Genomic DNA, 26,980 nt, shown 5'->3' with positions numbered 1-26,980 from the left:
TTCTTTTTTTTTTTTCATTGAATGCATTAAAGCACATGTACCAACCCGCACATGGCAAAACCGCGAACAATACCACGGTAAAACCGCCGCAAACCGCATGCGGTTTTCGGGTGCGGTTTGCCGCGTTTTTTTACCGTGGGTGCGGTAATCTTTCAATGCCTGCGGAATTTTCTTAAGAAAATTTCCGTTTTCCAGTGCGCACAGGGCCTTAGTGTTAACGCAGATTTGTCACCAAACTTCACAATGCAGACTGCACACATTATTAAATAGCTGTTAGACCTGATACGCATGTTGTACTTATTTTGAAAGTCCTTGTTAGAATATATAATCCTGATCCTAAGATCGAGCTGATCCTATAAAATGCTCATTTTAATATCTGATATAAAAATGCTCAGAAAGGAATATAGAATATAATATACAGCCGTTCTCACATGGATTTTCAGTAGTACATCAGCATTATCAGGGCCAGGGGTCTATTTGTAGGGATATTTCCTGATTTGGTAGTTATTCCTTAGTCTATGGTTACCTCAACCAATGGGACCCCCAGCAATGCAGAGACCATCATGTGCGGGGTCATTGGCCAAGTAAGGCCTGTAAAACACCACAAGGCCTAAATTCTTGGCTTTCTCTGGTTAATCCCGTATTTCCAGTGAATAATCCATTACCGGCCGTGCAGTGATTTCCACCTCTTGCATTATCTCATCAGGTTAGATCAGAAATGCTGTAATAACTTCTTCTAAATGTTTTGTAATCTTTATTTTAACATTGTGTAAATTGCATGAAAACTGTAAACGCCATGTTGTCCCTTTCATTATATAAGCGTCCTGCTTATGATGTGTTCATGTCCTGTCAGATTACAATGTGGGACCTGGCAGGTGGGAAACTGCTGCGATCCATAACAGACGCCCATCCTCCGGGAACTGCCATCCTACATATAAAGGTACATGTGTCCTCTATCTGTATCTAGAGAATCAGCTGTCTGGATGAACAAATATAGTTGATAGAGATGATTGCACTAAAACCTCCAGTAAAGCAGGGGTGGACAGACCATTGGGGGCCGCTCCCACCCGCAGGGGTGGACAGACCATTGGGGGCCGCTCCCACCCGCAGGGGTGGACAGACCATTGGGGGCCGCTCCCACCCGCAGGGGTGGACAGACCATTGGGGGCCGCTCCCACCCGCAGGGGTGGACAGACCATTGGGGGCCGCTCCCACCCGCAGGGGTGGACAGACCATTGGGGGCCGCTCCCACCCGCAGGGGTGGACAGACCATTGGGGGCCGCTCCCACCCGCAGGGGTGGACAGACCATTGGGGGCTACTCCCACCCCCTATCGGACTCCCCAGGGCCCATGTATTGTTCCTGTGCAGGAGCAGTCTGTGTCCTCTCCTGTAGTACAGTATACTAATTTGCAACACATCTCAGTGATGAAACGATTAATTGCGATATAAAATGTAGAAAAGGAGAAAAAATGTATATTTAGCACACTGCAAATCTATCGCTGGATGGCAATTATCCTCCTACGGTATGGGTATTGGCTGACAGGGCTTGCAAATACAAGCAATTTTGTAATTTACTGCCACTGTTCTTGAGATATTAACACTTTTCTTGTGTTTACAGTTCATTGCTTTGGAGACCGACCACCACTGCTGCCATACAGCAGAACATGCGCAGTACTTACAAGCTCTCTTCTATAAGCTTGTAAGCATTAATTTTGAGTTGTACGAGGATTAGTGGAGCTCGCTGTTACCTCTGAATGTCGGCCAGCCTCAGCACAGGGCTTACAAGCTAGACAGCAGCAGTGGTCTGTCTCCCGGGCAACCAGTTGTAAACAAAAGAAATTAATCTCATAAGAACAGATTCAAATGTTAATAATCAATAAATTGCAAAAGTAATTGTTTTTACAAGCACTATCTGAGAATAGCAATCTATGAAGATGGGAATAAGCCTTTAATCCACTGAATGTAGGTGGTTTAAAAGTGTTTGCTTGTAAATCAGTCCATCTGTAATAAATGTATATGTAAGCGTGTAGGTTCTTAGTTCATCTCCATGGTTGTAAATAGCTTAGTTACAGTGGACATAACACTTTCTAGTTCTGGGGACTAAATCACCATAAAGAGTACAAAGCAATTATGAGATTAAAGGGAATCTGGCAGCAGATTTTTGACATTTAATCTGAGAGCAGCAATATTGTAAAGCAAGAAAACCTGATTCCAGTGGTGTGTCACTTATTAGGCTGTGTACTGTATATTTTTTTATACAATCATTGTTTTATCAGAAGGAAATTATCACTGCCTGAGTAGTTCTCATGTGCTGGACAATCAGGCTAATCTGTAGAACCCTGCCCCCCACCACTGATTGGCTGTTTATTTAGAATGCATAGTGTACACAATAAGCTGCCAATCAGGGGTGTGGGCGGGGTTATATACAGTTCAGCATTCTGACCTTTGCTACATCTACAGCAGAGAAAACAGGGATTCTATCAAAACCTATCAACTATCAAGTAGTCTAGTAAGTGACAGATCACTGTTGGAATCAGGCTCTCTGCTCCTACATCATGCAGCTCTCAGATTATAGCAAAATCCTGCTGACAGATTCCCTTTAAATAGCCATTGCTTATTATAATAAATTAAATTCAGTTATATGTAACATTTTATATATTATTTATACATAGATGCCTCTATAATAATCTATGAAATTAACATGTTTATCATAGGAGTAGAGATTTAAAACAGTCTGGGACAACTTGTATTATAATGTCTGTGCTCTGTTCCAGTTTACAGATGACCCAACCCTCGCTGTGTGCAATGATAGCGGAGGATCTGTATTTGAGCTCACGTTCAAGTAGGTTTATTCATTCTTCTCCATTACATTGTATGTTGCATTACACAAGGCCCCGAGCTATAACAGAATTCTGGTGTAAAACATCTTCATATGTCTCAGACATAAAACTAAGTTGCGTAAAACCTTTGTGACATTTGGCATTTTCATGCCAATATCGGCCAAAATGTGTAGGACCGGGCTTTGGAACGCTCCCTCGACGTTCATTATAAGTGGGGGTGGTCCTTACTCCAGAAATGTTACTCCAGTCACTGACTGGATTGCTGTCAAATGGACTTTTAGGATATTTTCCTCTCCATTTAAAAGAACAGAATTTGTGCTGTGTCATTTTATTCCCGTTTTGTCATCATAAAATGGATCTAAAAACAGAAATAAGTACCGGACATGTGAACGGAGCCTAATTGTACATACTGCGGCTGAGACGTGTATGATAGCAGGCTTGCTTTCTCTAAGAATAGGTTTACATCCCTTTTTTATTTCAGAGGGTAAAGCTGCATTTAGACCTTATGAGTACTGTGAGTGACCATTCCTCGGGTTCTAAGGGGGAACACTTCTCATTATGGAGAGTGCCAAGCCAGCGACGCGTTCCCCCATAAAACTTCAGTTAAAGGCCTCTCACCTAATCACATCAGATCTCTTGCTTTGCACTGAGGAGAGGTAACACCCCAAAACATGTGTCTGCATACAGGTGTCTGGTTTGGCTTCTTCTCATAAGTCATGTGGCAAGGCTCATTGGGTCGATATTAACTTTTAGGCCTGCTACATCCAATAGATGGTGCCAGAGATCAGGTCCTCTTCCATCTGACGAGGTTATTAACATGTGACCTTTCCTTGGAAGTAAAGATCGGTTCCTAATAATCGTGCACTGTTCACAGCCTGTTCATCATCCCACAAATGAGCAAAACACTGGATTGTTGGGTAAAATGATCTAGATGGTTTAAAAATGATCGTTTTCGGCAACCCATCGTTCTGTATACTGAAGGTTGGCCTGTCTGAAAGAGCTACTAAATAACCACCAATCAGCCCACATGGAGCCAGTTGGCGGTCGATTTTGGCCCCAGGTTGTGCAGGGTAAACGACCACTAAGACCAATGACAGATGGCTTTCAGGCTGAGTTCACACACTCATATTTTTGGATCTTATGGAGTCTGTATATAGATTGGACAGCACACAGATCAATGTTAATGAGCGGGTAGATCCCATGAGCGTTTTTCTACACCTTGTGACAGTCTGTGTTGAAATAATATCACAGCAGGAGCTAATTTAATCTGTTTATGGTGGAAAATCGCGGGGACTAGTCGCAAGGATGTTATTTCCCCCGACTAGCCACCCTTTTAGCATGGTAGCACGCCCATTGCCCAGCGTCCTCATCAGTGGTGATGCGCATACCTGTGTCCATTGTCACTGCTTCAGACGCCGGGCTTAGGGACAGTGCACATGATCAGAAGTTCCCGGCACTTCCGGTCATGTGCACCAGACTTCTCTGAAGCTGGGACACGTACACCCAACTTCATAGGGCGCATGATCGGAAGTGCTGAGACCATCATGAGAGATCATGCGCACTGACGCTAAGCCCGGCGTTCTGAGGCAGTGCAACGGACACAGTTATGCGTGTCACTGCCGATGATAACCCTGGGCAGTTGGCATTAGATAGCATGCTAACATTCTAAAAGGGCGGGACAAGTTGTTGGAAATAACCCCCTTTCGACTAGTTTCATTAGCATATCATAAAGGATCTTTAAAAAAAACCTTTTTCTAAAGATCTCTTTATCTATGTTACTACATACAGGGACGGTTATGGCAGGGATTATCAATATGCACCCAGAACTGCTCGTGGTTCTGGATGCATATTGCACTTGACAGGTTCCCTTTTAACCCTCGCTGTCTCTATACAATAGTATTCTTTTTGCATATTCTTTATTAATCAACATAAATGAAATATAAATAAATATAACATAAAAATATCTCTCTGTTTGATGCCTGGGTAGCAATCATTGTTCAAAAGAGCCCCCCTACTGTTTTATACCACTGATTCATTCTTGATTGATTTGCTAAAAGCGTTTAATAGCCAGAACTGAACCTGTATCGAGTCCCGGCCATTGGTTGCTGTCAATCAGCGCCTGAACCCACAAGCTCATTTACATAAATGTTGGCATAGTGTAATATCTCCATATTGCGGGAAGGGTTAATGTAATATGTCCAGTCCTGAAGACCTAATAACATAAACTTTGGGTTAAATTATTATGTGCACCTCAGTGATACAATTCTGGTATAAAACAAGCCGGGCTATGTTCTTCTGTATGTGCAGGACTTTGGTATATATTTGTGCACGGGTCAGATAAAGGCTAGGGCTTTGTAGCGACAGCTCCAAAATAATGATACAACAGCAAGCCCCTCACAAGTTGCACAAATGTTTTTGGTTGTGTGACTTGTCTGAGAATTGCTGTGTCTGAGAATTGATGTAGCCCCAGCCAAAGTCAGGACTGTCACCAAGATTGAAGTTTTGTCTCTTAAAAGGCTGAGATTTCATCATGAAGAGCACTAAGCTGTTCACCAGTGGTCATAGTCCAGGTATAATCCTTGAAAGTCCAGCTCACCGCCACCTGAGCTGACCGCTGCCCAGACTCTGAGGTCGGCCCTGCACTGGCCGCATGAACAAACAAGGAGAGTAATCCAGATGGATTACTCTCCTTATTGATAGTCCAGGTAAATTTTGGGGGCTTGTTTAGTTCACCATGATATGGCCATATCCTCAACCATCAGATCCACTTATAGGTCATACTTTGAGTAGTTTTTACTGCCCCCTTGTGGCCGAGTCCTGTATAAATGTCAGTACATGCGTTTTCTCAGTTTCCATTTCTTGTGATCATGGTGCAGGAGAGTCATGGGCGTGAGAACCTGCGAGTCCCGATGTCTGTTCAGTGGCTCCAAGGGGGAGGTCTGCTGCATCGAGCCCCTTCACACCAAGCCTGAGCTACGAGATCACCCCATCACCCAGTACTCGCTGCTGGCTATGGCATCATTGACTAAGGTACTCGCATTTTATGTTATCATCCATTAGTCAACAAACCAAGCATAACTGTATGCAGCTTAGAATAGATGGCTCTCATTACACAGGTCCTCCAGACCATTGCTTCTGTATACATTGTTACTTATCGGGGGGTATAAAGTCACCTATTGAGAGAGACGACCTCCACCCATATCCTCATGTAGTAACATGAATCTAGACACCAGAAAGTCACCTATCTTCTATTGATCTTCTATTCTCTCTCCAGGGCAACTCTCCACCCTCAATAGACGACATATTGATTTCCATTGCCCCTTCTTCATGACAAAACTCGCCCATCTCTTTTTTAAGGATTAGAGGACATTGTCTACAAATAAAATGTGTTTTTATCATAATTTAGTGTCATCGTTATACAGTGCCTTGCGAAAGTATTCGGCCCCTTTGAATTTTTCAACCTTTTCCCACATTTCAGGCTTCAAACATAAACATAAACATAAAAATTAAAATTTTATGGTGAAGAATCAACAAGTGGGACACAATTGTGAAGCTGAACGAAATGTATTATTTATTTTTAACATTTTTAAAAAAATAAAAAACTGAAAATTGGGGAGTGCAATATTTTTCGTCCCCTTTAAGTTAATACTTTGTAGCCACCTTTTGCTGTGATTACAGCTGCAAGTCGCTTGGGGTGTGTCTCTATACAGTTTTGCACATCGAGAGACTGAAATTCTTGCCCATTCTTCCTTTGCAAACAGCTTCAGCTCAGTGAGGTTGGATGGAGAGCGTTTGTGAACAGCAGTTTTCAGCTCTCTTCATAGATTCTCGATTGGATTCAGGTCTGGACTTTGACTTGGCCATTCGAACACCTGGATAAGTTTATTTGTGAACCATTCTATTGTAGATTTTGCTTTATGTTTGGGATCATTGTCTTGTTGGAAGACAAATCTCCGTACCAGTCTCGGGTCTTTTGCAGACTCCAACAGGTTTTCTTCAAGAACGGTCCTGTATTTGGCTCCATCCATCTTCCCATCAATTTTAACCATCTTCCCTGTCCCTGCTGAAGAAAAGCAGGCCCAAACTATGATGCTGCCACCACCATGTTTGACAGTGGGGATGGTGTGTTCAGGGTGATGAGCTGTGTTGCTTTTACGCCAAACATATCGTTTGGCATTCTACCAAAATAGTTTGATTTTGGTTTCATCTGACCTGAGCACCTTCTTCCAAATGTTTGGTGTGTCTCCCAGGTGGCTTGTGGCAAACTGTAAACAACACTTTTTTATGGATATCTTTCAGAAATTTCTTTCTCCTTGCCACTTTTCCATAAAGGCCGGATTTGTGCAGTGTACGAATGATTGTTGTCCTATGGACAGACTCTCCCACCTCAGCTGTAGATCTCTGCAGTTCATCCAGAGTGATCATGGGCCTCTTAGCTGCATCTCTGATCAGTCGTCTCATTGTATAAGATGAAAGTTTTAGGGGACGGTCGGGTCTTGGTAGATTTGCAGTGGCATGATACTCCTTCCATTTCAATATGATCGCTTGCACAGTGCTTCTTGGGATTTTTAAAGTTTTGGAAATCTTTTTGTAACCAAATCTGACTTTAAACTTCTCCACAACAGTATCACGGACTTGCCTGTTGTGTTCCTTGGTCTTCATGATGCTACCTGTGCTTTAACACTAGAACTACTGAGGTAGTCATTTTGACTACTTTGCACCATGTATTTCTATATAGGTGTCACGAGTCCAGTAGTTCTAGTGTTAAGCAGAAGTATTTTTAAAAAAAGATTTAAAATTAGCAAAAAATGTTATTCAACTTCACAATTGTGTGCCACTTGTTGTTGATTCTTCACCATTAATTTAAATTTTTTTATCTTTATGTTTGAAGCCCGAAATGTGGGTAAAGGTTGACAAATTCAAGGGAGCTGAATACTTTCACAAGGCACTGTATTCTATGGCACAACCAACTCTTCTTTTACAAGTTTTACAATAGCAAATAATAAATGGAGACAATGCCAATGTAAAAATTGGGCTTGGCTCTACCCAGTAGTGAAGAAATCAATATACTGCACCTAATCCAGCTGTTGGTTGTATTATGGAAGTTAATTTAGCAGAAAACAAGACATTTGGTGTAAACTATCACCGTCAGGTATTGGCCTTACTAAGTTTATTAAAATGATACAGACGCTGCCAAGGTTAAATGTTTTACACAATATCCCAGTGTGGATATCACAGTGGATTATTTTTGGATGGTGGGTGTTTTGGGGACTTGATATGGCATATAGGCGATGCCTGGGTAAAACTGGAGAGATTTCATACAAATAAGTATGGTGGAGAACTGGCCGTTACCAAACCAGGAATCTATTCTTTAGCTGCTGAGCTGCACCAACTCAGGGGAAAGAATCCTGTAAAATTGATAAACCTTATTGGAACCAGATTGCTGAAGGTGCATTTTGGATTGTTCTCTGACCATTTCAATTTGTGACACACCATGACTACTGAACTTGGCTATGGTGCAAATATAAGGGTATAATATGTTTGTATTAATGGATCTACAGTTGCTCCCATTGTGACAAGCTGATTTTGATTTTACCAAACAACCAGTTTTCTAAATTCCAGTAGCTATGACTTGGCCAATGTAGAAAATGGCAATCTGTAAGTGTTGCCTAAAGGCCGCTTTACACGCAACGACATCGCTAACGTGATGTCGTTGGGGTCACGGAATTCGTGATGCACATCCGGCCTCGTTAGCGATGTCGTTGCGTGTGAAACGCACGAACGACTGTTGCCGAGCAATTTTACTTACCTTATCGTTGATCGTTGACACTCTGTCCATTTCCCAAATATCATTGCTGTTGCAGGACGCAGGTTGTTCGTCGTTCCTGCGGCAGCACACGTGTGACACCGCAGGAATGAGGAGCAACCTCGTACCTGTAGCCGGCCGCAATGAGGAAGGAAGGAGGTGGGCGGGATGTTCGTCCCGCTCATCTCCGCCCCTCCTCTGCTATTGAGTGGCCACTTAGTGACGACGTTGTGACGCCGAACGAACCACCCCCTTAGGAGGCGGTTCGCCGGCAACAGCGACGTAGCTAGGCAGATAAGTAGTGTGACGGGTGTTAGCGATGTTGTGTGCCACGGGCAGCGATTTGCCCGTGACTCACAACCGATGGGGGCGGGTACGCTCGCTAGTGATATTGATAACGATATCGCTGCATGTAAAGCTGCCTTTAAACTACTGGTGTTATGTGCACCCTGTGCAAAAATTACATATGAGACAGTCCATGCGCCTCACATACAGAAAGTTATGGGGTATAACTTAGTATATCATCATCTTTAAAACCTAATATTCTTTTAGTATTTGAGCACTAATAAATGTCTTCAGCTCGTGCCAGTTTCTATATCGGCCACATGTCACAGGCGCCGGGAATTTAGAAATCTGGTTGTTTGGAAAATAAAAGTCCAACTTGTAACAATGAAAGCAGCTGTAGTTTCCTCTGCAAAAACCTTCCACACTGCTAATTCTGGTAGCCATGGTGTGTCCCACATTGAAGTGGTCTTAGAAAGGCCCACAATGCCAGTGTGTTTCACACCTTCTGCCGTACGTCCGCCATTTGGATCTAAAAAAGTTTGAATCAATTTTGTAAGGTTCTGGCCACTTAGTTGGCGCAGCTAAATAATAGATTCCTGGTTTGGGGATGACCAGTGCTCCATCATACTTTAACTTATTTGTTTAAAATGTCTCTCGTTTTATTCTGGCATTGCCTCTATGCCATATCAAGTCCCCAGACAAACGGTTAATAACCCACCCCCCAATCCCCCAAAACAAAAAAAAATACACCATGATATCAATACTGGGAGATTGTGTAAAAGATATGCCGTATTTTTCGAACTATAAGGCGCACTTTTTTCCCCCCAAATGTTAGGGAGAAAGTGGGGGGTGCGTCTTATAGTCTGAATGTAGGTCATGGCTGTGGGGAATGAGGGTGCTGCAGTGGCGCACGTCATCGGTGGCATGAGCAGGCTGTAGCAGCACCTGCCGTGGCCACGTGGGCCCGCTCATTTCATATGCATGCCCATCCTCCCACCTATCATCTCTCACCGCTGAAGCCGGCGCTGACAGGTGGGCGGGGTGATGGGTGGGGGATGCGCGCATACTAAACAGCCGGCCCGCATGATCACCCCTGTCAACTACAGCCTGGAGTGATCATGTGCGGCTATATTCACTACCCCCTGCGCATCATCATCAGCGCGGGGTGCAGTGAATCAGTATACTCACCGGCCACGATCCCTGCAGCTTCGCTCGTCCTCCTGTTTGTCAGCCGCGGAGACTAGCGGTGCGCACAGCGATGACGTCATCGCTGTGCGCACGTGTCCACACACAGCCACGGCTGGAACAGACAGGAGGATGAGCGATGCTGCAGGGATCGTGGCCGGCTCCACACAGGTCAGCGGCGCTGCTGCTGGCACAGACGGGAGGAGGAGCGATGCTGCGTGGAGCGAGGATAGGCGAGTTTGAACTTTTATTTTTTTGTGTGCCACAGGATGGGGGTATATGGCAGGATGTGGCCATACACCAGGATGAGGTATATAGCCGGATTGGGGCACATACCAGAATGTGGGCATATACCTGGATGGGGGCACATACCAGGAAGATATTATATATATAATATATATATATATATATATATATATATATATATATATATATATATATATATATAAATATACACAAGGATTGGGATCATATACAAGGCAGGAGGATCATTACCAGGATGGGGTACCTTAGTAGAGAATTTGGGGACATTACCCCCATAACAGTGTCAGCAGCAGACCCTCGCCCCATAACAGTGTGTCATGACCACATATTTTGCTTAAAATTTTATTTTCCTATTTTCCTCCTCTAAAACCAGGGTGCGTCTTATGGTTCGATGCGTCTTATAGTCCGAAAAATACGGTAATAGTCACAGTATCCATATCATTTTGATAAAATTAGTAGGGTTTATCCAAGAAGGTTTTTATTAATTTTACAAGATTCTTGACCCTCGGATGTTGCCCTTGAGCAGCTAAATAATAAATTACCAGTTTGGGGATCGGAAGTTCTCTATCATCCTTTTTTTTTTATATATATATATATATATATATATATATATATATATATATATATATATATATATATATATATATATATATATATATATAAAACAAAAATCATACATTAACTACACAATACGTAAATTCTAGAATACCCGATGCGTAGAATCGGGCCACCTTCTAGTATATATATATATATATATATATATATATATATAATACTGAGATTAAAGCCTGCTTTACACGGTACGACCGATTGTGCGATTTCACAATCGATCGTACCCGCCCCCGTCCTTTTTGCGTCACGGGCAAATCGCTGCCCGTGTCGCACAAAGTTAGTAACCCCCGTCACACATACTTACCTCTCGTGCGACCTCACTGTGGGCGGCGAACGTCCACTTCCTGGAGTGGGAGGGACGTTCGGCGTCACAGCGACGTCACACGGCCGCCGGCCAATAGAAGCGGAGGGGCGGAGATGAGCGGGACGTAAACATCCCGCCCACCTCCTTCCTTCCACATAGAGCCGGCGGCGGCCGCGGGAGGCAGGTGAGCTGCTCATCGTTCCCGTGGTGTCACACGGAGCGGCGTGTGCTACCACGGAAACGATGGTCAACTAAATCTAACGATATTATGGAACCTAGCGAGCAGTACCCGACTCACAATTTGTGAGCGATACTGCGTCGCTAGGAGGTGTCACACAGGCCGGCATCGCCAGCGATGCCGGATGTGCGTCACAAAAACCGTGACCCCGACGATCTATCGCACGATAGATTGTCTGGTGTAAAGCACCCTTAAGTGATGTATCAATGCAGCAGGTAATGTATCATTAAAAATTATATCAATACGTAGTAATTGTGAGATATATCAAAATGGTAAACCAGGTGTGAGAATATGAAGGACAACCTAGCTTCAAAGGACAGATCAGGAAACAAATAATGGGGAAGGAAAAAAAATGGTACAGAAGTCCAAAGAGGATTTAAAGGGGATACAAAAAAAAATAATGCATATATATATATATTGCATATTTATATATAATATATATATATATATATATATATATATATATATATATATATATATATATATATATATATATATATATATATATATATATATTTATATTTGAATTTGAATTGTTTTCTTTTTTCTTTCCTGTTATTTATCCTTCTTTTATGAAATGTCTTTAATTGTATCCTGTCATTGCCTCTATTCCATATCAAGCAATAGAAGGAGGAAACATTTTTCAACTCTTATACATGTGGATTAATAAAACTGCTCTTTCTCTTTACCACCATCTCCACTAGATATCCTTTTTGACCATCAGCGCAGCAGGTTTATCTGTATACTCCCTTCTATTACTGCATATATAGTTAAATTCATTCCAGCATACGGGGCATCAGCAGCTGGTATTTATACCCAGGGAATATTGTTGCCTATAACAATTGGTACCCTGGTAATACCCTATTGTTCACTTTTTGTCACTTTTTAGCTAGTCCACATTAAGCAAAATGGACAATAATTCCACACATCTAATAAAAAAAAAAAAAAGAATCCACTGAAGACTCAATTGACCCGGTCATTTTTATAGCACAATGAATGGCGTAAAACAAAAGTCAATATACAATAGCAGCATTTCATTTTTTTCACCATTTCACCCATTTGGCATTTTTTTTCCTTTTTTCCGTATATTATATAGTAAAATGAATGGCATTATTCAAAACTACAACTCGTCCTGCAAAAAACATTACTACGTTAATGGAGAAATTAGAACAACCTTTTGAACATCCGTAAGATGGCCAAAACAAAGGGGAGTGACAATATCACTATCTTAAAAACAATTTTTTATTGATATTCATTAAAACCAAGTAAAATCAGCAAAAAAAAGGTACCATTGAACAGAGAGACACGAACAAAAAATATATATATTGATCCCAGTATTTTCAAATCATAAATGGGACATAAACCCGAACTTCCCAGGAAAATAATACAGATCTAGATTTGATTTGCAATGGATATCTTACTAATATGAAATTCCCGAAAATAGATATGTAAAATAATGAATAATAGGGCATATACTATGATAATCCATAGAGTGAAAGGTGCATATATAAAGTGCACCGTGCATAAGGTGCATACAAATGTAGGAGAGACTGAAACTACACAGCCCAAAGCAGGAGTTGATAGAGCATACAGGGTGTCAGAAACAGCAGACCAGAAATAAGAAGATACATCACCTGAGAAGCGGTGTGGAATTGCCGTGACCCTCACTCCGACACGTGTTTCGCTTTCGCTTTTTCAAGGAGCTCCTCCTATGCACCTTTCACTCTATGGATTGTCATAGTATATGCCCTATTATTAATTATTTTACATATCTATTTTCGGGAATTTCATTAGTAAGATATCCATGAGTGGTTCCTGCAGTGGTGCCTATTTAAATTAATAATATCTTTTTACAAATGTGCTTTTCTCATTAACATCTATTGATCAATAGACTACACATACCCTCACATTTTCTGTATATTACTTAGTTTGTTTGCATATATGTATCTGCACAGGATTTCCATGGCAAATCAAATCTAGATCTGTATTATTTTCCTGGGAAGTTCGTGTTTATGTCCCATTTATGATTTAAAAATACTGGGATCAATATATATATTTTTTGTCCGTGTCTCTCTGTTCAGTGGTACCTTATTTTTGCTGATTTTACTTGATTTTAATGAATGTCAATAAAAAATTGTTTTTAAGATAGTGATATTGTCACTCCCCTTTGTTTTGGCCATCTTACGGATATTCAAAAGGTTGTGAAAAAAATTGTTTAAAAGAACTGAAGTCCTCAGTGGTTGATACCTTTTAATGGCTAACTGAAAAGATGGTAATAATAGCAAGGTGTCGAGACTACTCAGGTCTCTTCATCAGGCATGGTATAACACAAAATCTGAAGAGTCACATATTTATACACAACAGGACATAGAACACAGCAGTAAAGAAGACAAGTTATGTGAAGCAGAACTATCACTATGGCAAGAGGACAGACTGTTGTGGCCATAAATATTGCTGCAGTTCAGTGTGAAAGTTTAATTGCCTCTGATCAGGGTCTGGTCCAGGGCTGTGATGCCCCCGGATGGTCTGAGGAGCACAGCTCTTAATTGATGTAAAAAGACATGAATCCATGAGACACATTCATTCCTGCTCTGCATGTGTCAAAGGTCATCATAAGAGTCACATATTTATACACAATATGTATCTCTTATATATATCTCGAAAGCTTGCTATTACCATCTTTTCGGTTAGCCATTAAAAGGTATCAACCATTGATGACTCTGTTCTTTTAAAACATTTTTTATCTCTACTGGCTAACACGGTACAAAGATATATTATACCTGTATCAAAACCGTGTTCTAATTATGTTTTTGGAGTGCTATTCAAGCATTTAATAGGACATGTGGTTGATAATGTTAATGGAGAAATGCAAATTATACGACTCATAAAAAAAAACAGCAGGTGAAAAGTGAAAGAGGAAAAATGAAAAAAATCACCATGGTTAAAGGGTTATTCCCAGCTCCAAGATCCTATCCCAACATGTAGTAGTATTCCTTAAAGAATCAAAGATGGGATATTGCCAAGCGATCGTGGAAAACTCCAGACAAAATGATAAGATGGTGATTTTTATTGTCAACGCATTTCTGAGAGCAATTTCCCCTTCTTTACAAAAACACATACAGTAGTAGGCATAATAATATAAATATTAGCAAATATCTCCAACTAAAAATATAGTATAGGTCTCCTGATAGCCATGTGTCTTACCTCATGTGTAGGGCATTACAGCTTAGGTATCCATGATTATGTCCACAAGCAAATAAGTGTGACTATATCCGTGGTTTCAACCATGGATAACTAAGCTACAATGCCCTGCACATAATGTAAGAGACATGCCAAAAAGAAAGAAAACAGGCACTCACCGGTTTGTAGAAAAATCAAGTTGCTGGCTTATTCAGGCATAGGGGGAGGGTGCGAGGGCAGCGTGCACACAGACTACAGCCATTTCGCACCGATTTCCGATGCTTCCACGAGTCTAAGGGGCTCAAACGTCAATTCCTCTCTCCTTCTAAGCAGGGCTGTGGAGTCTGAGCTCATTTTGGTGGAGTCTGAGCTCATTTTGGTGGAGTCTGAGCTCATTTTGGTGGAGTCGGAGTCGGTATAAAATGCACCGACTCCGACTCCTAAAATATATATTAAATTGGGGACACTAGTGCAATGCAGAGTGTGATGAAAATGTTTTCATATGCATTTGAGAAAGTTAAATGTCCTGTAAATGGCAGTGTATACAGTACAGTGGCAGCGTGACAAACGACGGTCACATGCTTTCATGTGACCAAAGCATGTGACCCCGAAGTTGTGCCGCTGCCACTGTACTGTATCGTACTGTACTGGCGTGCGCCACATCCGCCAAACCGGCGAAAAGCCGGATGTGTGAAACTGGGCGGACATGCTGGAAATCTGATTGGAAAAGTGGGGAAGTTGGTTATTGCCGCCAGAACCCCTAAAATTGATTCTATCTTGAAGAGACGTGCTGGGAAAGGGGCAATTGTTGATCAAGCCACTCGGTGAGGCAGCACTTATTTAATGACTGAGCGATTGCTTGAACTAAAATAGTTTCTTATAGATATGGTGAACCCTCAAGTAACATTAAATGAAGGTCAATGGACACAGGTGGCTGAATTGAAGGAATTGCTTAATTTACCATGACTAAAAAATTACAAGCTGAGGATTTAACTCCTGGCATTTTCATAAGGGAGTGTAAGAACTTGCTATTTTTCCTGTCGCAAAGAGGAGGTTTAATCGCAGATGGCATTTCTACAATGTCTGATGTTCACATTGTACTACAATAAATTTTTCACTTAACTATAAGCAATATATGTGGGAGTCGGAGTCGGTGCAAGGGAAATTGAGGAGTCGGAGTTGGAGTCGAAGGTTTGGCTTACCGACTCCACAGCCCTGCTTGTAAGGGGACTGACTACTGGAGTGACGTTGCAAATTTAAAAACAAGATATAATATATATCTACAAACACCAAGAAATGTAATGTTATTACAAGGTACAATACATGATTATTTTTCAAAAATATTATAATTAGCTCATTATGTTGAAAAACATTATTACACAAATACTGACATCTCATTTTTGTCTTTGAGACCAATGGCTCCCATTGCCTCACTACTGATTATCCATCGTGCCTCCTTCTTTAGTAATATTTTTTTGTAAATCACCTTTCTTTTGTGTACATTTTTTTTAGTAGAAAATATTACTAAAGAAGGAGGCACGATAGATAATCAGTAGTGAGGCAATGGAACCCATTGGTCTCAAAAACAAAAATGAGATGTCAGATTTTTGGAATAATGTGTTTTCAACATAATGAGCTACGGTAATTATAATTTTTTTGAAAAACAATCATGTATTGTACCCTGTAATAACTACATTTCTTGGTGTTTGTAGATATATATTATATCTTGTTTTTAAATTCACAATGTCACTCCAGTAGTCAGTCCCCTTACAAGGAGAGAGGAACTGAGGTTTGAGCACCTTAGACCCGTGGCAGCATCGGCAATTGGTGCGAAACGGCTGTAGTCTGTGTGCACGCTGCCCCGACACCCTCCCCCTATGCATGAATAAGCCAGCAACTTGAATTTTCTACAAACCGGTGAGTGCCTGTTTTTTCTTTTTGGAATTTACGGCTCTGTAGCTTTGTAGTGCACCCCACCCCGGATAGTAGATCCATACTCAGGCTCACACTAAATACCTGAACAGGTGGAACAAAACAGCAAATTAACTATTTGGCATTACTGGTGGTTTTTGGAGTGTAATCGTTCGCTCAGATAAGAAAAAATAGTGCCCAGAGTTCCTTCTTTTATTGGTGGAAATGTAAGAGACATGGTTAATCAGGAGAACTATATTACATTTCTAATTCAAGGTATTTGCTATTTTATAATATTATTATTATTATTATTATCTACATATTGGGATAGGATCTTGCAGATGGAAATACCCCTTTAAGTATCCTTCTTAGGTTTAGTGTGATTGGTGGGGCGGGAGGTGTGGGCGGATGATGTTTATTTGTTTTAATGCCTTTTAAAACACTACAGTGACTTGAGCCAATCAGATGCAGCCTCCAAACGTCTTACTGTGGTGCCTGCACTGATGATAGGGAATGAGCTGTCGAAAAGAAGGGAAGCCCGATACCGCTGTCCCTACAAAAATGATCTCTGCTGCTTTTTGGGGCTTATATCTCACTACGTATGGCAACAATCAGCCTCCATTCATTACTATGCAGACTCCATGCCCGTGTGCAGATCTATTTTTTTTTAGATGTCAGCAGTATAAATCCCATCATTTGATACCTAACGCTCCTTTGTGCACTCTCCGCAGATACTGGTGATTGGTCTTAAACCTTCTTTGAAAGTGTGGATGACGTTTCCCTATGGACGAGTAAGTAACCTTTTTATAATTAACCCAGATACCAGTAAATTAAAGATTTTTATCATAAAGTAAAACATCTTATGAGTTTTGCAGGCGGCATATTAAACGTCACATTCAGTAATTACAAACGACACAAGGGCATTACCCAAGGCCTTATTTTAATTAGATTGCTCATGAGAGTCTCTGTGCAGAAGAGCCTTCATAATATAGCAGTTTCAATGGAAAGATCTATAGAATAATATCACAAATAGGTTTAAAAAACAAACCAGTGTTTAGTAGTTCCAAAAAAACAAATTGGTCGACCAAAATAAAAGGCAGTGTACATATATGTGACATAAATGAAATAACAATGCATGTATGAACAATTTACATCTATTTACTAAACCAAAAAATATTTGGACCGAAGTAATGTTCTTGTATTGTAGATCTTCTCCTTGCCTTATTTACCTCCGGTGCACCTTTCATAGTCCCCCTAGTGATTGTTCTTGGTGTGTTGTTGGTTACCCCTGTCTGTCTTATTTGTTGGTGGGGTTTTTGTGACTACTGTCCCGGCCTGCCCCTGGGTTCTGGTGTGGTGGGAGTTACACCAGGGCCTGGAGTCAGGGAGACACTTGGGGCCCAGACCTCACTACCTTCAAGTGTACCTCTGGGTTGAGGGTAAACTCAGGTTATATTTAGTCTGAGGGCCAGTGCCGGGCTCTCCTTCCAGTCAGCCCCTTGGATCCAGCGTGGCAACATGTTGTTTCTCTTTATAAAGTAGTGTGCCAAGTTTCAGGCAAATTCATTGATATAGTACAAGGGAATCAGTCAACAGGTTTTCCCAATATCAACTGGAGTCACCATGTTGTAAATCCGTTGTGTCTGTTCCCTGCGACAAACTGTGCTGCCTGAAAACCTCTAAATGATGCTTTAACCCTGTCCTGTGCCGTATGCTAATTATCTGGACTGTGCTCGGTGCACCCCCACTGACCACAATCGCCGTCTCTTTGTGAATATCATAGTACAGAAAAGCCAAAGGGTAGAGTAAATAATGTGAGTGGAGATGTGAGACTAAGGCCCTGTGCGCACTAGACGGAATTTCCTGCGGATTACCCGTGGATTTGCTGCATGTTTCGCTGCAGAAAATGTTCATAACATCTTTGCAGTGATTCACCAGCAAATCCTATCGGAAAAAAAAATGCTGTGCGCACTATGCGGATTTTGACAGCTGCATGTTTTGCTGCGGGATTCCCACAGCAAAAACAATTTCATGTCACTTCTTTTCAGTGGCTCTTTCATCTTCCAGAGCCGGCTCATTATTCCATCTCGTATTCACTCCTTCCCTGCTCACCGGTGGCTGTGATTGGTTTCAGGCAGACACACCCCCACACTGAGTTACAGCTGTCTCAGTGCAACCAATCACAGCTGCTGGTGGGCGGGTCTATAGCATACAGTAAAATAAATAATTAAAAAAAACAGCGTGCGGTCCCCCCCAATTTTGATAACCAGCCAGGATAAAGCCTCACAGCTGGGGGCTGGTATTTTCAGGATGGGGAGCCCCATGTTATGGGGAGCCCACCAGCCTAAAAATATCAGCCAGCAGCCGCCCGGAATTGCCACATCCATTAGATGCGACAGTCCCGGACTTTTTCCGGCTCTTCCCGTTGCCGTGATGCGGTGGAAATCGGGGTAATGAAGGAGTTAATGGCAGCAGCCTATAGCTGCCACTAAGTCCTAGTTTAGTGATGGCAGGCATCTATATGACACCCCCTCATCACTAAACTGTAAGTGAAAGTAAATAAGCACAAACACCCCAAAAATCCTTTATTTGAAATAAAAGACAAAAAAGCCCCCTCTTTCACCACTTTATTAACCCTTTATAACAGCCCTCCAGGTCCGACGTAATCCACAAGATGTCCCATGATGCTTCCAGCTCTGCTACCTGGCACTCACAGTGAGCGCCATAGACCTTAACTGCTCACTGTGAGGGTCAGGACGCAAGTGAAGTGAGCCGCCGGGATCAGTGGTGACTTCACTGATGTGCTTTGCAGTGACAGGTGGAGGACTCCAGGTGGAGGACTCCAGCGGTCACTGCACATCAGCTGACTGAAGTCACCGCTGATCTTATACTCACCTTGCCTCCGGACACTGCTCTCCTGCTTCCAGGCCGGTGCATGCATATGCAGTTATGCAGTGCACAGCTGACCCGCAAACAGCAGAGCGCCGGAGGGACAAAAGCACGGCCCGGAGACTTCAGCACCACTGACAGCAGGAGCGGGGAGAACTGTGAAATCCCGCAGGGAACAACCTGCGGCAATTCCGCACCAAATCCGCAAGAATACGCAACATACCGCATGCGGATTTCGGTGCGGATTTTTTGCGTTTTTTCCCGCAGGTGCGGAAATCTTTAAGAGCCTGCGGAATTTTCTTAATTCTATTTTCTAGTGCGCACAGGGCCTTAGGTAGTAGTTCTGTGGATGACGTAAGAGACGTGTTCCACCTCAGTCACAGACGGAGGGAAATTACAGACAGAGAGGGTGCGCCAAGCATCATCTAGTTGCGCCTATCGGACCGCTCAAGTGTTGATTAGCATACAGTGCGCGACAAGTTTATAGCCTGCATCTAAAGCTATGTGAGGAACTATGGCTTGTGTAGAGAAGTTGATGGGAACTTGCGGGAGACATTTACACCATGCTGCTACTGGTTTGTATTGGGAAAACTTGAATGAAGTGAGATGAACCTTTAAAATGTATATGCTGTCCTTGGTAGACAGAGGGTCACTTGCTGACTACCTGTGAACTTCAGAATGACATGGTCAACTGGTCAAATCCCTTACTGAAACTCTCCGTAAAGCTGCAGCCTCTTCTTTTTCTTCTCTCTTTTCTCCATTCATCTGATGATATAATTCTGCTTTGTATAAGAGAACAGAGTTGCTCTGTGTGAGCCGATACAATGACTTACTGAAGAGTAATAAAATGTCCCTGACTCACACTGCTGGTCTAGAGCTATAAGTGCATCTCTATAGAAGCATGTATGCTGGAATGTTTCTTTAAAGGGAATCTGTCATCAGATCGATACTTTTTATTTTTTTGGGAAATATAGAATGTGGACAGTGATCCTGATTCAGGGATTTATTGGGCTCCTTGCTGTAATTCTGATAAACTCTGTGTTTTTTACCTGATAGTATTGGGAATGATGGGCTTTGTCTGTCCCCACCTAAACCACTGATGGCAGCTTTATGCCTATGTACAGTGTAGACAGAAAGGAGTCAAAACAATGGTAGTGTCACTATGACTTTGGGATAGCGGGGAACTGGGGCCTGTCCCTCATGCTAGGGTGCCCTACACTATATCTAAACTTAGGGATACTCTTAATGATGGAGATGCCTGAGTCTCCTTCCAGTCCCTGCTCCTGACCAGTCCTGATTTGATTTCCCCTCCTCTTCCCCCAGGGAGGAACAGGAGAGGAGTGGTAGAGACAGACAAGGGAAAAAAAACAACACTCTGTCACATAAAGGTAAAGACAATAGATTCAGGAGGAAAAACAAGAGCAGGAAGAAAGTACAAAATAACTTGAGTAAACGCCACAACCGCTCCAAGCAATAAGCACAACTGTCTCCAGAGAATCTGGGTCACCACATCTCACAGACCAACATAGAATAAACTTTAGTTGGCATGGGTAGAAGGATTCCACCAACATAAATAGGAGGTGAGCAGATGTGATAGGTCTCCCCACAACCTGTGATTAAAGGAGCAAGCAGACTAGAAAAGATTAACTCTTACTATCCTGACTATGCATCAGCACGCACAGGTCGACACCTGAATCTGCCTGTGTTGATCCCAGACACCAAAGAAACCATCGGGCGGAGTGTCAGAATCTTCAATCTGAATAGAACCCAACGCTGCCATGACAGTTGGCGAAGTTTGTGCAAAACTCTGTGTGTTAGATAGAAGCCTGGATAGCCAGAGCTCATGAATTTTGAGAAGCTTCTCATTGAGAGGATTAGCAGAGCCGCAGCAGATAAACCGATAATTTTATCAAAACTACATCAAAAGGCCCAGTAAGTGACACATCACTGGAATTGGCGTCTTTGTCCCTACATTGTGCATATCTCAAATAAGGCAGCAACAACTTGGTGACCGATTCTCCTAAAATACCCACACACACGTGGTACCATCTCTCCAGTTCATCTCATCTTGTGAGCTGCTTTGGTCAGATGATTTAGTTTTTTGGAGAGGCAGGACTTTGGTCATGCCATAGTGGTTATAGTTGTGATACCCTTTTGAAAGTTAAAAATCAAATGAGGGATATTATTGATACTCCACAGATACCTTTTATGAGCCTTTAACATGGTTTTGTTCATTTCAATGGTGCTTCTTTTATTATTGTGATTTGTAAGCGTGCCTAACGATCGGACACCAACAATAATTAACTCCTTTTTCATTGATCACATCTTTTATGTCTTTGTCGTTTGCACATCCACTCATGTAAACCAGCACCTGTCTGTCATTTGCAATGCAGTCGGCATGAGGAGAGGAAAAGTCAATCACAATAATAAAAAAACTGTAAAGCTTTCCTACTATGATACACGGGAATTAGATTAAAATTCCGACAATAGTAATAGAGAGGTAAAATGAGCATAAAACACAGCAGCAGATGGCACACAGCCTTGGGGAGCATCCAACTCCATATCTTATGTACCGTATTTTTCGGACTATAATGTTGGGGGAAAGTGGCGGGTGCGTCTTATAGTCTGAATGTGGCTGTGGGGAATGATGGTGCTGAGGTGGAGCGGGTCATCGGTGGCATGAGCAGGCTGTAGCAGCCTGCCGTGACCAAGTGGGCGCGCTTATTTCATATGCATGCATCCTCATATGCATGCGGGGGGTGCACGCATAGTAAACAGCCGGCCCTCATGATCACCCCTGGCATTTACAGCCTGGAGTGATAGCAGGATGGCGGTATATAGCAGGATAAGGGGATATACCAGGATGGATGGGGGTATATATCAGGATGGATGGGGGTATATAGCAGGATGGATGGGGGTATATAGCAGGATGGATGGGGGTATATAGCAGCATGGATGGCGGTATATAGCAGGATGGCGGTATATAGCAGGATGGCAGTATATAGCAGGATAAGGGCATATACCAGGATGACGCTATGTAGCGGGATGGGGGCTATACCATGATGGCGGTATATAGCAGGAAGGAAATATATACCAGAATGGGGTACATATATACAAGGATGGGGATCATATACAAGTCAGGAGGATCATTATCAGGATGGGGTACCTCAGTAGAGAATTTGGGGACAGTACCCCCATAACAGTGTCAGCAGCAGATCCTCGACCCATAAGTGTGTCATGACCACATTTTTTGCTTAAAATTTTATTTTCATATTTTCCTCCTCTAAAACCAGGGTGCTTCTTATGGTTCGGTGCGTCTTAAAGTCCGAAAAATGCGGTATCTTTTTTTTTTTTTTTAATCAAAGTTTTTTTGATTTTATAAAGATACAGAAAAAGAAACACAAATATAATAGAAACAAGAGTGACCAAAGTTGGTGCAAAGACCTAAACAGACAAAACCTCCAACACTGATATAACGAATTACAGAAACTAGTGGGTTTTTTTTGTTCTTTTTACTTATACTTTAAATGCACTTTAAACTCTCATGTTTGGTCTGAAAATGCACTGGTTTGGAGCCAGACTGATGTCCTTGGCCGCTCTTCCTTCCTTCCTTCCTTTTGCTTTTCTCTCTTCAACACACATTCCTTTATGACTTATGACTTTTGGGTAAAGCAAAGATGAGAACAGTATAAACCATCCATGAGGAGAATATCACCTTTGCTCATTAGCATGTTAGCTGTTAGAAAACTAGTTATTGCTATTATATATATATATATATATATATATATATAATCTCTATCTATATCATATATATACCATATATATTCTGGCGATGATGAGTGTAGTGACGGCAAAACTGTGAACTTCACCTGGTTATATAGGGATTCTATACATGCAAAGAAAGTTTGTTGTTCTCTTTTACAATGCTCTACTAGGGAATTTTGTATTTGAATCTTTGTATTAGTTTTCAGAACTGGTAATAATTGGGTCTTCATTAAAGTGTTTCTCTCTTCCTGCTTCTTCTGGAGCGCACCTCTCCGCTGCCTTCCGGCTTTCTGTCTTTGGGAGGGTGCACTCCAAAACAGTGACAGTTCGGACCAGCAGAATGGTTGTTTTGCCAGTTCAAACTGGGAATTTTTCATTCTGCTCAAAGAAGCAGCTTTGCTTCTGCAGCTTGAATGAAGCACGGGGACACTGAATCTCAGCTAGTCCAGCTATCAGAGCTACACTGGGAGGCTCTAAAGCAGTGACTCCAACTCCACGCCTCAAGAGCCACCAACAGATCATATTTTTAGGATATCCAAAGTATAGCACAAGTAATGGAATGAACACCTGGGCAATACTAAGGAAAGCCTGGAAACATGATCTATTGGTGGCTGTTGAGGACTGCAGTTGGGAAACACTGCTCTAAAGCACAGAGTCTACAAGTGACGCGCCCTCCTTGGCTTGGTAACTGGCTTTTCTGAGACGAGTTGTATACAGTAGAATTTAAAATCTCCCCATTTGTTAGTGGATTTTCAAAGTTGCTTGTTTTTGCAACCATTTTGCAATTTTACCCATTATGAAGATGAGGCTTCCCCTTTATTGCACATAGTAGCGCCTTCTTTGCCATTTGAAGTAATGAGAAGTACCAACCAACTTACCTATATGATCGTTACGAGCGTTTTTATAGGACCTAGTTCCCGTGGTTGGAATTTAAATTCTCGTGGGATTATGACTTCCTGATCACTGGCAACTAGATTGTTGTAGAGGATACGTGTTGGTTCCCCCTTGGGTATGCCCCCCCCCCTCTCCTCCCTTCTCATTGACATATATTCTGCCCTTTGTTGCCCTGGTCTACCCCTGTACATGTTTGTGTTTCTCCTTCCTTTCTTTTCTATTCTCTTCCTTTTTCTACTTCCTTTTTCTTTTTGTACTTCAACATATTTATATTTTAAGTACAAAACCCAGACCTGGGCTGGCAGAAGGGTTGATCTGCCTATAATTTCACATAATGTTGTCGGTAATAATATACTTTGTGGCATTTGTACACTTGTTTTTGTTGTTTGTGTATTATGCTCAGGTATGTGGATAAATAAAAAAAAAAATAAAGTAGCAACCAACTTAACAGAGCAGGAAGTGTTTTCCAGCTGATCAGTGAATTTGTTATTTCCAGTTTTCTGGAATCTTGGTAAATCCGGCTTCTAACACTATGCCTCAGAAATGTTCAGAATAAGCCGACAGAAGCCCTTCCTGTATGTGATACTTAAGGAATTGCTAGATTTTCAAATCTTGTGCTCCCCCTAATATGCATTGTGTAGTGTGATGTACAGTGAATGGAGTGCTTCTGCTGTCTTGTTCTATGCACTTTGGTCTACATAGATTATTGTGGGCAGTTCAATGGGCATTACTAATTGATACTTTTTATTGCACTGTATAAAATGATCAGGGTAGTTACTGTCAATGTTCCCAGCAGCAGCAGCTTGTGCTCTGCCACGCTTGTTCTGGCCTCGTGTCACACACTCCTATCCCCTTTGGTAAAAAAAAAGCCAGCTAGTCTCAAAAAGGGGGATGTTAGTGATGGCCTGTGAAGTAAAAGTCCTATATGCATTATTATAGAACATATCAGGCAATTTCCGTTATGCTCTACAATGGAGAATTGTTTGGGGGGCGTCTTTTTTATGTGTAGTATCCTAGCTTATCCATAGTGATCGCTCCCCAACCCATCAACTCTGCTATTGAGCAACAGCATCAATTGTTCACAAGACTTTTAGAGCTGTTGCTTGAGAGCAGAGGCCAAGTGACCACTAAGAGTTAAAAAAAATATTCTCATTGTCATATAGAGGTTCAACTGCAACTTTACAATTTGCTTGTTCTAGAAAAAAAAGTCCTCTCCATTCTCAAAATTGGAGATTTTTCTAATTCTGTTGTTTACAGCTCATTGCCTAGATCAATGTTTCCCAAACTCCGGTCCTCATGGACCCAAACAGGGCATGTTTTCAGGATTTCCTTAACATTGCACAGGTGATGCCATGAGAATAATTCCATCACCTGTTCAATGCTAAGGAAATCCTGAAAACATGACCTGTTGGGAGCCATGAGGACTGGAGTTTTGGAAATACTGGCCTAGATTATTGGCCACCGCTGCAGTCTATTGGTGGTAGCCAGACTTCTAAACAAGATGGTCGGCGCTTACAAACTCTTTATTATAGCACTAATGCGGGCGTCACACGATATGATCTATTGTGCAATCGCACGAGCGATCGTATCCACCCCTGTGCGTCACGGGCAAATCGCTGCCTGTGTCGCACAAGCTCGTTAAACCCCCGTCACACGTACTTACCTGCTGAGCGACGTCGCTGTGGGCGGCGAACATCCACTTCCTGAAGGGGGTGGGACGTTTGGCGTCACAGCGACGTCACACAGCCGCCGGCCAATAGAAGCAGAGGGGCGGAGATGAGCGGGACGTAAACATCCTGCCCACCCTCTTCCTTCAGCATTGCCGGCGGCCGCAGGTAAGCTGCAGTTCATCGTTCCCGGGGTGTCACACGGAGCGATGTGTGCTACCCCGGGTACAATAAACATCCGGCGCAAAGAAAAATAAACGATTTTTTAAAAATAAACGACGTGCGAACGATACACGATTTATAACCAATTTGCGATCGTTCTGAGAAGCTCGTAGGTGTCACACGAAACGACATCAAAAACTATGCCGGATGTGCGTCACGAAAACCATGACACAGACGACATATCGCACGATAGATCGTCTTGTGTGACGCCCGCATTAGACGCATTGTTCTGAGATTGATTTGTCCAGCTCCCTCTCCTTGTAGAATCGGGCACTACACAGCAGAACGGCCATGAAAACTGTCAATCAGGAGCACACCACCCGGCGGCAATCAGGAAGCCAGGAGGAGGGGGAGAGCTGTGCTCCTGAAGATTGAAGATGACACAAGTGTATCTCTTAAGTGTAGTAATAAGTAATGCATAGAGTCTCTTTAATGGTTTCTGGATTACAAAAAGTTCTGCCAGCTGTGGCAGTGTATTGTACACTTTTTAATTATACACTCATTAGCTCACATGTAAGGTTGAGGACAGGTTTATTTTGTCTCTGGAGATGGCGCATTTATCTTTGATGTCCTACGAATGCTTTGTAAGGACCAGAAATCAATTTAGCAGTCTAGTAATAAGTTTATTATGTATTGCTTAATTACTGTTTCTTTTCATCTCCTAGATGGATCCCTCCAGTGTACCACTTCTAGCCTGGTACTTTGTGATCCTGCAGGGGGCCTTAAACCCCATGCTGGCCTTCTGCAGAGGCGATGTAGTTCATTTCCTTTTGGTAAGAACTTACTATTGAGCCACTAACGTCAATTAATTCTTTTTTGAGAGAAATTAAAAAATATAATTACATTTTAATAATGAAATTCAAATGTGCAAGAAGAAAACAAATAATTGCCTATGACAGTGTTTTGAAACTTATAGA

At 42.1% G+C, this 26,980-nt stretch overlaps 1 protein-coding gene across 3 annotated transcripts in view; it reads left to right on the top strand.

The window, feature by feature from the left end:
• VPS8 (VPS8 subunit of CORVET complex) overlaps positions 1–26,980 on the top strand; it is a 347,729-nt gene that overhangs the window by 60,155 nt on the left and 260,594 nt on the right. For all 3 annotated transcript variants that reach the window (XM_075317598.1, XM_075317599.1, XM_075317597.1), the window contains 5 exons: positions 854–940; positions 2,776–2,843; positions 5,718–5,871; positions 17,358–17,417; positions 26,729–26,836. In XM_075317598.1, the coding sequence (XP_075173713.1) occupies positions 854–940; positions 2,776–2,843; positions 5,718–5,871; positions 17,358–17,417; positions 26,729–26,836 (477 nt within the window). The remainder of the gene's footprint in view (positions 1–853; positions 941–2,775; positions 2,844–5,717; positions 5,872–17,357; positions 17,418–26,728; positions 26,837–26,980) is intronic.

This window comes from Anomaloglossus baeobatrachus, chromosome 7 (assembly GCF_048569485.1).
Source record: "Anomaloglossus baeobatrachus isolate aAnoBae1 chromosome 7, aAnoBae1.hap1, whole genome shotgun sequence".
Lineage (NCBI taxonomy): Eukaryota > Metazoa > Chordata > Amphibia > Anura > Aromobatidae > Anomaloglossus > Anomaloglossus baeobatrachus.
This window is presented reverse-complemented; position numbering and strand designations above follow the sequence as displayed.